General features: G+C 46.0%; 1 protein-coding gene across 1 annotated transcript in view; it reads right to left on the bottom strand.

The window, feature by feature from the left end:
• Positions 1-12,321, bottom strand: part of ANKRD54 (ankyrin repeat domain 54) — a 23,900-nt gene extending 11,579 nt beyond the window's left edge. The window contains exons 1-2 of the mRNA XM_006890215.1: positions 12,012-12,321; positions 8,043-8,090 (exon numbers count right to left, since the gene is read on the bottom strand). Of these exons, the coding sequence (XP_006890277.1) occupies positions 8,043-8,090; positions 12,012-12,321 (358 nt within the window). The remainder of the gene's footprint in view (positions 1-8,042; positions 8,091-12,011) is intronic.
• Positions 12,322-13,124: the final 803 nt, after the last annotated feature.

The raw sequence follows: 13,124 nt of genomic DNA, 5'->3' as shown, positions 1-13,124 counted from the left end.
ATGTCAATATTTATGCGTTCCATTTCCTCCTTAACAATATCCAATTTTCCTACATTCATGGTTCTCACATTCCATGTCCCAATCACCAGTGTCTGCTTACAACTGTTCCTCTTCCTTTGTATTTGTAAGCTATCATTTTTTTTATTTGTATTTGTAAGCTATCACATTAGAGCAGCATTTTACATCTCTTCACCCTGGCAAGAAATCTCTTCAAGCCCAAAGCTCAGGTGTCTCTTTCATGACGTGTTCCCTGTCTCCTCAGACTGAGTCAGCTGCTCTCTCTCCTTATCTTCGTAAAGCCTCGATCATCCCACTTCTGTGAACGCTGACACATTTCGTTCTACTGTACTTTGCAAATGTACTCTCAGTGACTGTACTGTGTGTCAGCTGGGTGTTAGATTCGGTTTGGGGATGCAGATCTCTCCACAATGCAGCAAGGTTATCACACCCGTTTTACAGACTAGGAGCCTCGGGCCTGGGAGCGTAGGCCTAACACTCAAGCTGTATTCCTTCCGCCAACACAAAGCAAAGCTGGGACAAACCCAGGATTCTCTGGTTCCTGAACTTCCATCTCTCTCAATGAACACAAACCTTCACTTTTTGTGATTTTTGTTTTTTAAAATGGTCTCACTTTATATTCCTGTTCTACAATTAGGCCAGAAATTTTGTTTGGTTTGTCTTTATGGCCCTGGTATCAATATCAGCTGCTAATCGGAAGGTTGGCAGTTTGAACCCATTATCTGCTCCATGGGAGAAATGTGGCTTTCTGCAAAGGTTACAAACACTGTATCGGAAGTTCTGCTCTGTCCAATAGGGTCAGCGAGTTGGGACTCACTGGAAAGCAGTGGTTTGCTTTGGGGTATCTAACTCAGTGTCCTACGAGTCTTATCTACTCAATGAATGATGCTGACTGCATCACTGCATGGGGAAGGCTGGAAAAGACAGGTAAGAGCTTCAGGTCGCAGCAGCTGGCGCATCACCAGCTGCAGCAAGAGTCAGAGAGAAAATACAACTCAAACCACATGAACATATTTTAGGAGTCGTCAAAATATGCACAGCCAAAAGAAAAAATATGCACAGCCCAAAACAAAAAAGCACACCCTCTGATGCTGAGGAAGGGTCATCATGCACAGGAACTGGGGTTTCTCTCTGAAGAAACAGCATGGATCCATTACAAACTATGGTACTTGGGCAGTGGGATTATACAACGATCCTTGCTTTCTGAGAAGTTTTAAGTTTTTTAAAAGCAGCAACACAGTTTTTTGATGTGTCTGAAGTGCGGGTGATAGTGGCTAGACTGTGACTGTTGAACCACATTTCCCCCATCTCTTCAGCTAGTTCCCCAAAATCTCTGAATAAAACAGGTGACCTCAAAAACAAAACAAAAAACCAAACAGCAACACACTGATTCTATGAGAGAAAATGATATTTTTCATTTTGAATAGCCTAACAGTGGATAGTTGCAAAGAACTATGAAAAAATGTTAATCTACAAAAATGAATGAAGAGCCTAGCAACAATAGCAAAGTTCAACAGACCAGCAAACAACAAATTCTGATGAGATTGTGGAGAGATTGTAAGCCTTATTATTCACTGTTAGTGGAGAGTAACATGGTTACAACCATTATGGAAGGTGGTCTGACGCTTTCTCAATGAGAAATACCATTGGACGCAGCAATTCCACTACTGGGAATATCCCCTAAAGAAACCAGAATCACAACTACAACAGAAGTACGCACACCCAGGACTGTTGTTTTTGTTGATTGACGTTAAGTCAGCATGACTCATAGCAACCCTATGGGCAAAAAGGCCTGAATCCTTTTATATATATGAATCCTTTTATATATATATATTTTTTTTTCTTTCTATTTTTTCTTTTATTATTTTTACATGTACTGTCAAATCAGATCTGACTGGTACAGGAGGAGATTGCCCCCTCCTTCTCCAGCAGAGCATCTGGTGGATTTGAACCGTGTACCTATGGGATTGCAGTGCAGCATCTTGCCACTAGGCTACCAGAGCTCCCTAGAATCCTTTTTATTACTGCTGCATTATTCACAAAAGCGAAGAGAGGGAAGCAACCCAAGTGTCCATCAACAAATGCATATGAAAACAATAGTACATTCACAAATGGAATACTATAGCTCGGAAAAACAATGAAATAATAAAGCAACATGAGGGACCCTTGAGGACTAAGTGAAATGACTCAGTCACAAAAGAACAAATACTGCATAACACCAATGTTATAAAATAGGACCGACACTGGGGAATTTGAGAGGGACAAAAAATAGAGTGGACTGATAATGAACAGTGTATTAGAACAAATTAGGGAAAGAACTGTCCAATAGGAATATATAATAATGCATTCTATGTATGAGAGCAATATGCAGCAAGGAGTGCATTGTGGGGTGGAGGCTTGGGAAGCGGAAGGGAGGAGAAAATGTACAATAATTGGAAAAAAAAGTTAATTCAGGGAGCTTGGTGGCCTAGTGGCAAGAAGCTGCACTGCAGTCCCAGAGGTACGCAGTTCAAATCCACCAGATGCTCTGCTGGAGAAAGAGGGGCAATCTCCTCCTGTACCAGTCAGATCTGATTTGACAGTACACAGAAAATAATAAAAATCTTGAAAAAAATTAATGAAGGGGAGAAAATAGTACAAAGTAGCTTAAGCCCATAAAGAAAATCCCTACGCATCGGAAAAGAAGACTGAAAAGAAATGCTCCAAAATGTGAACAGTGATTGAATTAGTATGGATTTTTTTATTTTAAAAAAATCTTTGGAGAAAAATACCTTTAGAATGCATAAATAGGTAATTGGCACATTTAAAATATTTAAGCATTTGTGGATTCCTAGGAAAAACATCTGATGAACAGATAACTAAGGGAATATTTTTTCTTGTTGTGTACTGTTGAATCAGATCCGACTGGCATGGAAGATTGGCCTTCCTCTTCCAGGCGAACAACTGGTGGATTAAACTGCACACCTTCAGGGCTGCAGTGCAGCGTCTTGCCACTAGGCCACCAGAGCTCCCTGAGAATACATTTTTAATATAAAAAGCAAAATGAGACACTGTAATTACATTAATTATAATCAATACAATAAAATATGTATGAATGAATAAAAAAGATTTATAAACTTTTTCACTCAAAGCAAAAAGAATTCAACCAAAAAAACCCCCCAAAACCACGCAGAGAGAAAACAATGGTAGCCAAGCTGAAGGAGAGGCCACCAAGCTCTAGGGGCACTGTGGGAGCCTGGAGGTGGCTGTGTCAGCAGCTCTGAATGGAAAAAGACAGCATTTCTATTGAAACAATATAAACTACTGTATGAACAACCAATACAAGATGTACCAGACTTTCTACGGAAGGTGAAACTCAAAACAGAAGGGTCCACTGACAGGAGCCGACATGGTCCATACACAGGAGATGCTGAAGCAAACAAAGAATTCACTCCACCACTGACAGGGACTGAGGCGGCTTGAGCCTGGTCACCAAGGGACGAGCCTCGGGGAAGGCCACACCAGGCACCAGAACCGACACTGTACAGTCATTTAGACTGACAGGCAAGGAAGCAACAGAAGACCAAGATTCTTCAATAACATTTTAAAAAGAAAGTAGTGTCCCTGAGTCTAGAAGGACTTGGAGGGAAGTGGGGCTGTTTACCCAGCAAATCTACAGCAGACTGTCAAGCCCTTTATTAACAACATAACAAAAGGGTCCTCTTATCCTGTGTTAAAGACTGTGTTTTCAATGAATAAGGAAAACTGAAGGGCTGCCAGGTTTGCTCTGAATCACAGATCCCTTATTTTCTGGTCTCCTTTCCCTATATTTGAGGTACTGAATGAAGTTACTATCTTCTGACCAGGTTCAGCTCAGAGAATGCAGGCTTCACGTGACCCAAGAACGCACCCTCAAGGAGCAGCCAAGGCACCCAGCCATCATCAGGCTGGGAAAGGCAGAGGGAAGACTACGACAGTGGCTCTGGTACAGGAGAGGATGTGGCAGGATAGGGCAAGGTTCAGATCTGTTCACAGGATCGCTGAGTCACAGCGCACTCCTGCGCTCCAGGGCCCCTAACAACAAGGCCCCTTCAGGTGCTGCCTCTTCACAACCTTGACTTCTGCCAAGAGCTTTCAGGAGTCATGGATTGACCTAGACAGCAGAAGTCTTCAAAGTGCCAACTCCTTGGTGAGCAAGGGTCTCACCTGGAGAGGGCCACCATTCCTCAGACTTGCTAAGTCATGGATATCCTGTCATGGGGACATCACGCATGTCCTCCACACACAGGATGCAGAGGCCATCCTGGCAGCCCCATCTCGAAGCAATAGCCTTCCCCTCCTCCAGAGCATCAAAAAGAACCACTTTTCTCTATTCGTAGAGTAAGGGCCTTTTTCCTCCACACCTTCTTCCTCTGCAAAATGTTGTTATATCCTTGCAGCTCATATAAGACCCTATATACAACAGCTTGGAACTCTGCTCTATCCTGAGCTAACCTTACTGTCTGACACACCAATCCCATTACCCCAGTCAATGAGTCAACCCATCTCATTAAGGGTCTCCCTCTCTGGAGGTGTCCCTCTCCAGGGACTCTCCCTCCTTGCAATATGTCCAAACTACGTCAGATGAAGCTTCAGAATCCTTGCCTCCAAGGAGCAGCTAGGCTTCACCCTCTCGGATGAACCTTTTCGTTCTCTTAGCAGTCCATGGTATATTCAACACTCTTCTCCAGCACCACAACTCATATTTTCCTTAAGAAACCTTTTTTTTGCTTATATAGAAAGGTATGGATTCCTGTTTTGATATCCTTTCTTAACTCAAACTCAGGAGCACTGGCTGACACGCTTGCTCCACGTTTAAGGGGTAGCGTGGCTACAATATGCAATATTGTAGGTCATATAGCCCTGGTGTGTCCACTTGACATACAGAGGTAAGTTGTGGCCACTGTGAATGAAGCTGAACAGTGTGACACTGATGTGACAAATATGTTAATGGTTACCCACGGCGGACAGTGTTTGGTGGGGTTCCCCGGTTAAAACAAGCTTGGAAGTAGGAGTGGCAACCACTTCCATAAAGAGCTTGCCTCCGGAAACGCTATGAACCTGGAGAAAGGACAAAAGTCACACAAGGGTCGAGGACTTTCATTCAAAGGGTCGTTATGAGTCTCATAGGACTCAATGGCACTTAACATTGAAAGGTATGGATTCCTGTTTTGCTGTCCTTTCTTAACTCAAACTCAAGGAATGCACTGCTGACATGCTCCACATTTAGGAGTAGCGTGGCTACAATATGAAATAAGCTGACACAGAAAATAAAGATTAGGAGTGGAAGGAGGGGAAATGGAGTTTTTACTTAGAGGGTGTTACTGCTGATTGCTGTTAAGTCCAGCGCAACTATAGCGACCCTATGAACCAAAGGCTTGAAGCCTTTCTATAACTATTATCAAAGTTCATAGTGTCCAGAGGCAAGTTGTTTAGGAAGTGGATGCCACTCCTGCTTCCAAAACTTAAGGGAAGGGCAGTGAGAGCAGTTCCTTAATATGATGACTGTAACCAGTGTCCCTGAACTAATGGTGAAGTTATTGGATTAGTTTATGTTACCTGTGCGTGTGTTTACCACAACAGGGAAGAAATAAAGATTAAAAAGGTCTTTTTTTTCCTAATAAAATGTCAGGATGGGACCACCAAGGTCAAAGGGAGAACAAAGGATTCAAGGAATGTCAACATGTCAAAGAGAGTGAACAGCATTCCTCATCTGATTAAACTAAGTGGAGTGCCCCACCCTTCCCTCCTTAAGCCACAATGGGAGGTCCTTCCCAAAGACCCTCACTATAAAACCTGCCCAAATTCACCATGGAGTGTGGCATACCCTGGTTTGGCTCTCTGCTTCTCTCTTTCTCTGCAGACCAAGGAATCCCGCCCGGGAGACCCCTTAATAAAGCTTATTTAGCTTCCTTTCTCTCTCTGGTCCGGTCCTTGGCCTTACATCCAGTGCGAAGACCTAACAAAATATACTTTTCCTTAAAAATTTTATTTTTTTTTTCTTGAAAGACTACCAGGTTGCCTCCTCAATACTGCAAAGTATTAAAGCCAAAGGCAACAGAGTTAAGAGTGGAACAATTCTTGCTTCTAGGCTTGTTCACTGCTGCCATATCACAAATGGGGAGTCATTTTGAAGGCAGCCGACCACTCCCCATACTCCCTGTATGTGGTCAGCCATGCTCCCCTTAGCTGCTGACCACTCACATCCCACATAAAAACATCATCGTTCTTCACTTGTGCCAGACAGAATGGCCCCCAGAGATGACCACATTTAATGGAGGGATAGTGCAAGTCCCGCCAACCCCAAACCTGAATGTACCTTGATGAAGCTTGACTGTATCCTTATAAGGCCTCCCGACTATCACGGCCTGATCACATACATGCTGATAAGACCCTCCTGACCCCCAACTTCTCCAGCAAACTACCACTCCTTCTCAATCTCCTTAACAGGCCCCATAGAAGGACTCACCTTCGTCTGCCCGCAGGCCATTCTGATCTCTACGTGAGGCCACCTGCTGTCCCTCTGAGCCCACTTAACCAAGGCCTGTTCAGTACCTGGAACCAGCTGCTGCTTCTCTTCTCCAGCTCTTTTTCTATCTAACCCCTCATCTCTGGAACCTCTGATTGTTGTTGTTGTTGTTGTGTACCATAAAGTACTGACCCTTCAGCGGGTTTTCAGAGGTGGTAAATCTTTCTCCTGAGGAGTAGCTAGAGTCAAGGATTCTGAAGCTTTGTCTGACATACTTTGGGCATGTTGCAAGGAGGGACTAGTCCTTGGAGAGGGACAGCATGTTCGGGAGAGTGGAGGGGTGGCGCAGGAGAGGAAGACCCTTGGTGAGATGGATCGATTCTGTGAGTGGAGTGATGGGAATGAGTGTGTTGGAGACGGCGAGGTTGGCCCAGGATAGAACAGCGTTTAGGGCTCTTCGAACACAGGGTTGCTATGAGTCCCAAGCAACTCGATGGCTTATAACCACCACCACCACCTTCGGGTTGGCAGTGCAATTCCTCACCCCTAAGCCATCAGACCTGTGACTATGCTCATGGCGAAGGACTTTGCAGATATGATCAAGGCTAAGAATCGGCAGACGAGAAGTTTCTCAGGGCCTGCCCAGGTGGGCCTAATTAATCTAACTGCTCTAACTCCATCTGGGAGACCTTCTCCCAGCTGCCAGGTAGGAGAGGGTGGCATGAACCACTGCCGGCTCTGAAGATAAAGCAAAGGGCAGGGTTTGGGGGCCAAGGCAGCCTCTAGAAGCTGGAAAGACAGAAAGATTCTCCCCAAAAGCTTCTGGAAAAGGGGTGCATCTCTGCCAACACCTTGATTTAAGCCCAGTGAGTTCTGTGCTGGGCTTCTGATGTGTAGAACTACAAAACAATAAATGCATTCTGTTTCAAGGCCTTATATTGGTGGTCATTTCTCACATCAGGCAGGGAAAGTAGTTGATTACTTTCCCATGATTTTTGGAAACAAGAACTTTCTGAGTGAGAAACAAGAGGTCCCTAGCGCTGGCAACGCTAACTTGGACTTCTAGCCTCCTAAATCGTAAGAGAATAAATCTGTTGGGAAAGGAAAGAAAAAAAAAACAAACAGCTGACAAAAATTTTAAAACCTGCAATTAGTCAATGGCAGTTAATGTTTCTGAGTTGAGTACACTTTCTTCACTTGTTGTGTGCCCTTGAATCTGATCTGACTGGCACAGGAGGGGACTGTCCTTCCTCCAGCGGAGCATCTGGTGGATTCAAACCACGGAGCACAACGCTTAATGGCCCTGTGAATAAGAGACCTGAACCCTGTCCTATCCTGTGCCATCCTCATCATTCCTGCCACACTTGAGCCCATTGCTGCAGTCATGTCTGTGTATCACAACGTGATTTGTACATCTTTCCTCAAAAAAAAACCCCAAAAAGTCCATTTCTTTCCTAGGTCCTCGTCTAGTCACCTCAATTACTCATCCCTTGACCAGCCGTAAACCCCCGGAGCTGGACCTATGATGCACACTTACCCGTATCCACGTCATTGGCGTTGGCAGAGTCCCTCAGTCTCCTTTGATCTGTAAAGAGAGGAAGAAGGCCAATTTAAAAAAGGGGGAAAAAGGCTATGATGAATCACCAAGTAGATGGTTTCCTAATGAACACAGGTTTCAGCCAGAACATCCACAGGCAGAGAAAAGATGCTAAGACACAAGACCAGTTCTACCCTGGGAACAAAGAGAAGCCCGAAATTCTGCAGCCAATTCTCCAAGGTCATGGGAGCCACAGCTAGCTACCTGTAGGAGCTACGTGACCTTGACTTAAGCTTGTTGGCCTCCTTCAGGGCTTGGGTCCACCATCCTGCCCAGCCTAGAACTGTCGCAAGAACGAAATTATTTACACAGAAATTTTGGCCATGTGAATCTGCCAGTCACAAAGTCACACACTTACTGCTCCATCTCCCTTTTGACAAGAGGAGAAATCATGTTAAGGGTGTAGGGTAACACAGCCAATTACTGGAACTGCTGTCAATGTGCAAAAGCTGTGTTATGGATCTATTCCTTGCAGCCAAGGATTCTGAGGCTCTGTCTCACATGCTTAGGGCATGTTCCTAAAAGGCCTAAGTCCCTAGAGTCAGTTCCATCCTTGGAAAGGTGGAGGAATAACACTGGAGAGGAAGACCCCAGAGATGGATTGACACAGTCAGTGGGGTAATGATGGTAGGTATGTTAAAAGGCAGTGAGATTGGCTCAGGATAGAGCAGGGTTCGAGCTGCTTTGCACTAGGGCGACAGACAGCACATAACAGCAAACCACCAGAGCTCAAGATTTATCCGTTGTTGTTATGTGCTGTATGACTCAGTGACACCACAGCTCAAAGGCATCGATTCTTCCTCTGTCATCCTTATTCACTGCCCAGCTCTCAGATGTATGCCAAGTTATGGAAAGGATTCCGGCCTGAATCAGGCGCACCCTGTCTTCAAACCAACACTGCTCCTCAACAATGTTGAGAGGTCCCTGCCAGCAGGCTTGCTTGATGCAATAACCCTCCTGATCTCATGACTGCTGAAAGAAAAGATGTGAGTGGTGGATTCAAGTAAAATGAAATCATTGACAATTTCAATCTTTTCTTCACTACTATGTTACTTATTGTTCCAGTGAGGAGGTGTTTGTTTTCTTGATGTTAAAAAAGTACAGGCCTTGCGGACTTTCAATCAGAAACTGACTCACAGCTGATCCTCCAGGGGGGTTTTCAGAGGAAATAAATCTCAGGGGAGGAGACTGCCCATCCTCCCCCCACCCCAGGGACCAACTGGTGGATTTGAACCTCCTGCCTTTACGACTGTAGTACAGCTTCTTACCCCTAGGCCAGAGCTCCCTCTGGTAACGCCTAAGCAAGCAGTTTTTTCCCCTAAGCATAAACTCTTCACATTTAAAAAAAAAAAAAAAGTTTTTGCCATCAGAGAAATGAACACAAATTACGGTAAAGATATGTAATGAATACTGACATTCCTGTAATACTTTATGGTTTACCCAGCACTTTCAGACTCTCCTTTAATCTCACAATACCCTTGTGATGCTACACAGGACTCTTGAATGTCAACATAACAAATCCTTCAAGGCCTTAATTTCCATATTGTTGTTAGGTGTCACTGAGTACGACTCATAGCGACCTCATGAACAACAGGTCTGAACCCTGTTCTGTCCTGAGCCATCCTCACACTTCCTGACACACAAGAGCCCATTGCAGCAGTCACTGTGTCAATCCACCTGGTAGAAGGTCTTCATCTCCTTCGCAGACCTTGTACCCTTCCCAACATCATGTCCTTCTCCAAGGAAAAGCCTAAAAGCCTCTGCTTGCAATATGTCCAAAGTAAGGCAGGAGAAGCCTTATCATTCTTGCCTCCAAAGAGCACTCTGGCTGCACCCTCTCCAAGACCTATCTATTCGTTCTCTTGGCTGTCCATGGAATGTTCAGTGCTTTTCTCCAACACCACAGCTCAAAAGGTGCCAATTCTTTTTCTGTCATCCTTATTGTCCAGGTCTCAGACGCATAGCTAGTCATCAGAAAGACCCTGGCCTGAATCAGACGCAACTTAGTTCTCAAACTGACATCATTACTCCTCAATAACTTAGAAAGGTCCCTAACTGCAGATTTTCCCAGTGCAATGCATTTCCTTATTTCCTGACTGCTTGTACCAAAGGTGTTAATTGTGGATCCAAGCAAGATGAAGCTGAAGACAGTTTCAATCTCCTCTCCATCCAGAACACTGCCTATTGGTCCAGCGGGAAGAATCTTTCGTTGTGTTGATATTGAGACAAAAGCCATACTGAAGGCTGCATTCCTAGACCTTCTGCAACAAGTGCTTGCTATCTAGAAAATGTGAAATAGTGGATTACATAAAAGCTGGATTTTGAGAGTCTAGCCAACCTAGGTTCTAATACCAGAAGAGCCACTTTTTAGAATCAAGACAATTTCCCTGAGCCTCAGTTTCCTATTCAGCAAACGGGGGAACAATAAGGAGCTCAAGGTGTTCTTGAGCGCCCACTCTCATACCTTGTGGCAATGCAGCCTTGTTTTACAGTGTGGGGCAAACAAAGGCAGGATTACCTAATGTGCTACAGCCCTGAAGGCAGGCTCTGTACCCATTCCACAGATAAGAAAATAAAGGTCCGGAGTCCCTGGTGGTTGTACAGCCTTTGAGCAGCAGTGCAATTTATGTCAATATAGCTATTATTGTTCACTTAATAAAGATGAAAAACACACCATTTGTGTGGATCAACACCAAGAAAACAAACACCTCACCCACTAGGGAAATAAAATTAAGGTCAAAGCATCCACAGTTTGCCTAATACCAGTGTAAATTACCTAATTACCAGTGTAAATCAGTGGATTTAAATAGAACGTGGCTGTAAGGCCCGGCCTGCTCCAAGAGAAAAGCTTTTTCCAGCATCCCTTTCCACAAACTTAAACACCTAAGAAGCCCTAATGAGTGTCTGATAATGGAAAGGCCTGTGGTTCGAACCCACCAGCCACCCACGTAAAAAATAACATCCTTAGAAACCGGGAGCAGTTCCATTTGGGCTGGTTTCAGCTTCAATGCACACAACAAACACACCAAAAGTTGGTGGTGATGACAGTTAAGAAACGGGCAGCGGGCTAAACTAAAGACTGGTGGTTTGAAGTCACCTGCAACAGCTCCGCGGAAGAAAGGTGTGGCGATGTGCTCCCCTAAAGGGCTCTCAGGTAGTCTTAGAGAAGCATTCCCTCACCTGAGGCCAAGAAATCAAGGGGGTCTGGTGGCCTAGAGCAAGAAGCTGCGCTGCAATCCCGAAGGTCCACGGTTCGAACCCACCAGATGCTCTGCTGGAGAAAAGAAGGGCAATCTCCTCCTGTGCCAGTCGGATCCGACTCGACGGTGCACAACAACAGCACAAACAACAAAAAAGAATCAACTTGTCGGGACCCTGGGCCCGAGAAGCGCTTCCAATTACCAAATGGGAGACGTCCAGGGTTGCTGCTTCTGATAAGGTAGTTTCCGTTTCGGTGCCTCTTTTCTCGTTTTATTTTTTTTTTCCCCCCCGTTTTATATTTAACCTTGACTGTCCCTCCGGGAAATTTTCACTGACAGTAAACTGCACGGGAGGAAACTGTCCATCCTTCTCCAGGAAAGCAGCCGGTGGATTTGAACCTCGAGCCTTTAGGATTGCAGCGCAGCTTTTTACCACTAGCCCCAATACTAACGAACACGGGCGTTAAGGCTAATATTGGTGTCATGTTAGTTATCATTGATTAAAGGGGTGATCCAGGGCCACTCTGAGTTCTTAGCTCGGGGTCTGGGTTCTCCCTCTTGTACTGGTGTTTTCATACCGTCGAGTCACAACAGGCCCGTAGCTGAGCCTCCAGCGTGTTTGGAGCAGGAGGCGGGTAATCGCAGGGTAGGACGCCCATCCTGGCGGGCCCGTGACCCCAGGCTAGCTGGCCGGCCCGCCGACACTCACCGAGTACCTCCCTGCCGGTGGGCCCGAGGCGGCGGTGGGGCCTGGCGGCGCGTCTCAGCCGAGAGGCCAGGAGCTTGCAGCGCAGCTCGTGGCGGGTCTGCTGTTGGTCCTCCCAGACCATGCGCATGCACCCCGCGGCGGACGGCCGCATCGGGAGGCCCGCACCGCTGCCGAGCGGCGGCTCGAAGCTCGAGAAGCCCAACACAAGTCTGGGGCTCTTCCAGGGCTCCGGCGCCGCCCGGTGTCCGTCCTCGGGGCACGACCGGGCCAAGAGCTGCTGCTCCTCGGCGCCCTCGGCGGCGGCCGCCATGGCGGACTCAGCGCGGGACTCGAACCCCCACCCTCGTTCCCGGACAACCCACCGACCCACTAGCCTCCACCCGGAGCTTTAAGGTCTGCGAGCGTGCGAGCGAGCGGGCGGGCGGAGCCCCGACGGGCAACCACGGCAACCGAGCGGGGAGGTGGGCCTGAGCCGGGAGCGAGGACGATGCGACCCAATGAAAATCTTTCCGCCTTAGACGTGTTCAGCCAATCAGACAGGTCGGCCTCGGGACGAATAAAGCTATTGGATAGTGGTAGCCGTATGCATGATTGAGGGACATAAGAACCAATCAAAAATTTCAAGTGGCCCACGGTCTTAGCTGTAAATTGCTACCGGAGCCAATAAAATAGCGATATTTAAGACTTCCCCCCCTCCATTTTGGAATGTTAACGGGCAGGTGTTTTAGCCAATCACATTAAGAAGTCCTACAGTCTAGTAATAAAGTGCCAGGACAATATATAGTGATGCTTTCCTGGTTTGTTTTTATCAATGAACATTTAAAAGAAGCCTCAACTTTCCCCAAATACATAGGTCAAACTTGCTGTCATTGAATCCATGCTGATTCAAACTACCAGTGTAGAGGGGAAACCACCAAGCCCCGCAGTTACTAAACGTTCAGAAAGGTAGTTTATTCCAGCATACTGTAGAAAAAGACAAAAGGTGGGAGAATCGGACAGCTGCCAGGGCAGCCAATCCCGATTCTTCTACATTTTATGGAAAGATGTGTACAAGTTACTCTTTTGAAGTTCCGTTTACATCAAGGTGCAAAAGGGGGTGTTCATACATTTTGC

The sequence above is a fragment of the Elephantulus edwardii genome, unplaced genomic scaffold (genome assembly GCF_000299155.1).
Source record: "Elephantulus edwardii isolate Elephantulus edwardi_28Jun2011 unplaced genomic scaffold, EleEdw1.0 scaffold00086, whole genome shotgun sequence".
Lineage (NCBI taxonomy): Eukaryota > Metazoa > Chordata > Mammalia > Macroscelidea > Macroscelididae > Elephantulus > Elephantulus edwardii.
Note: the sequence above shows the minus strand (reverse complement) of the source record. Positions and strands in the feature narration are given on the sequence as shown.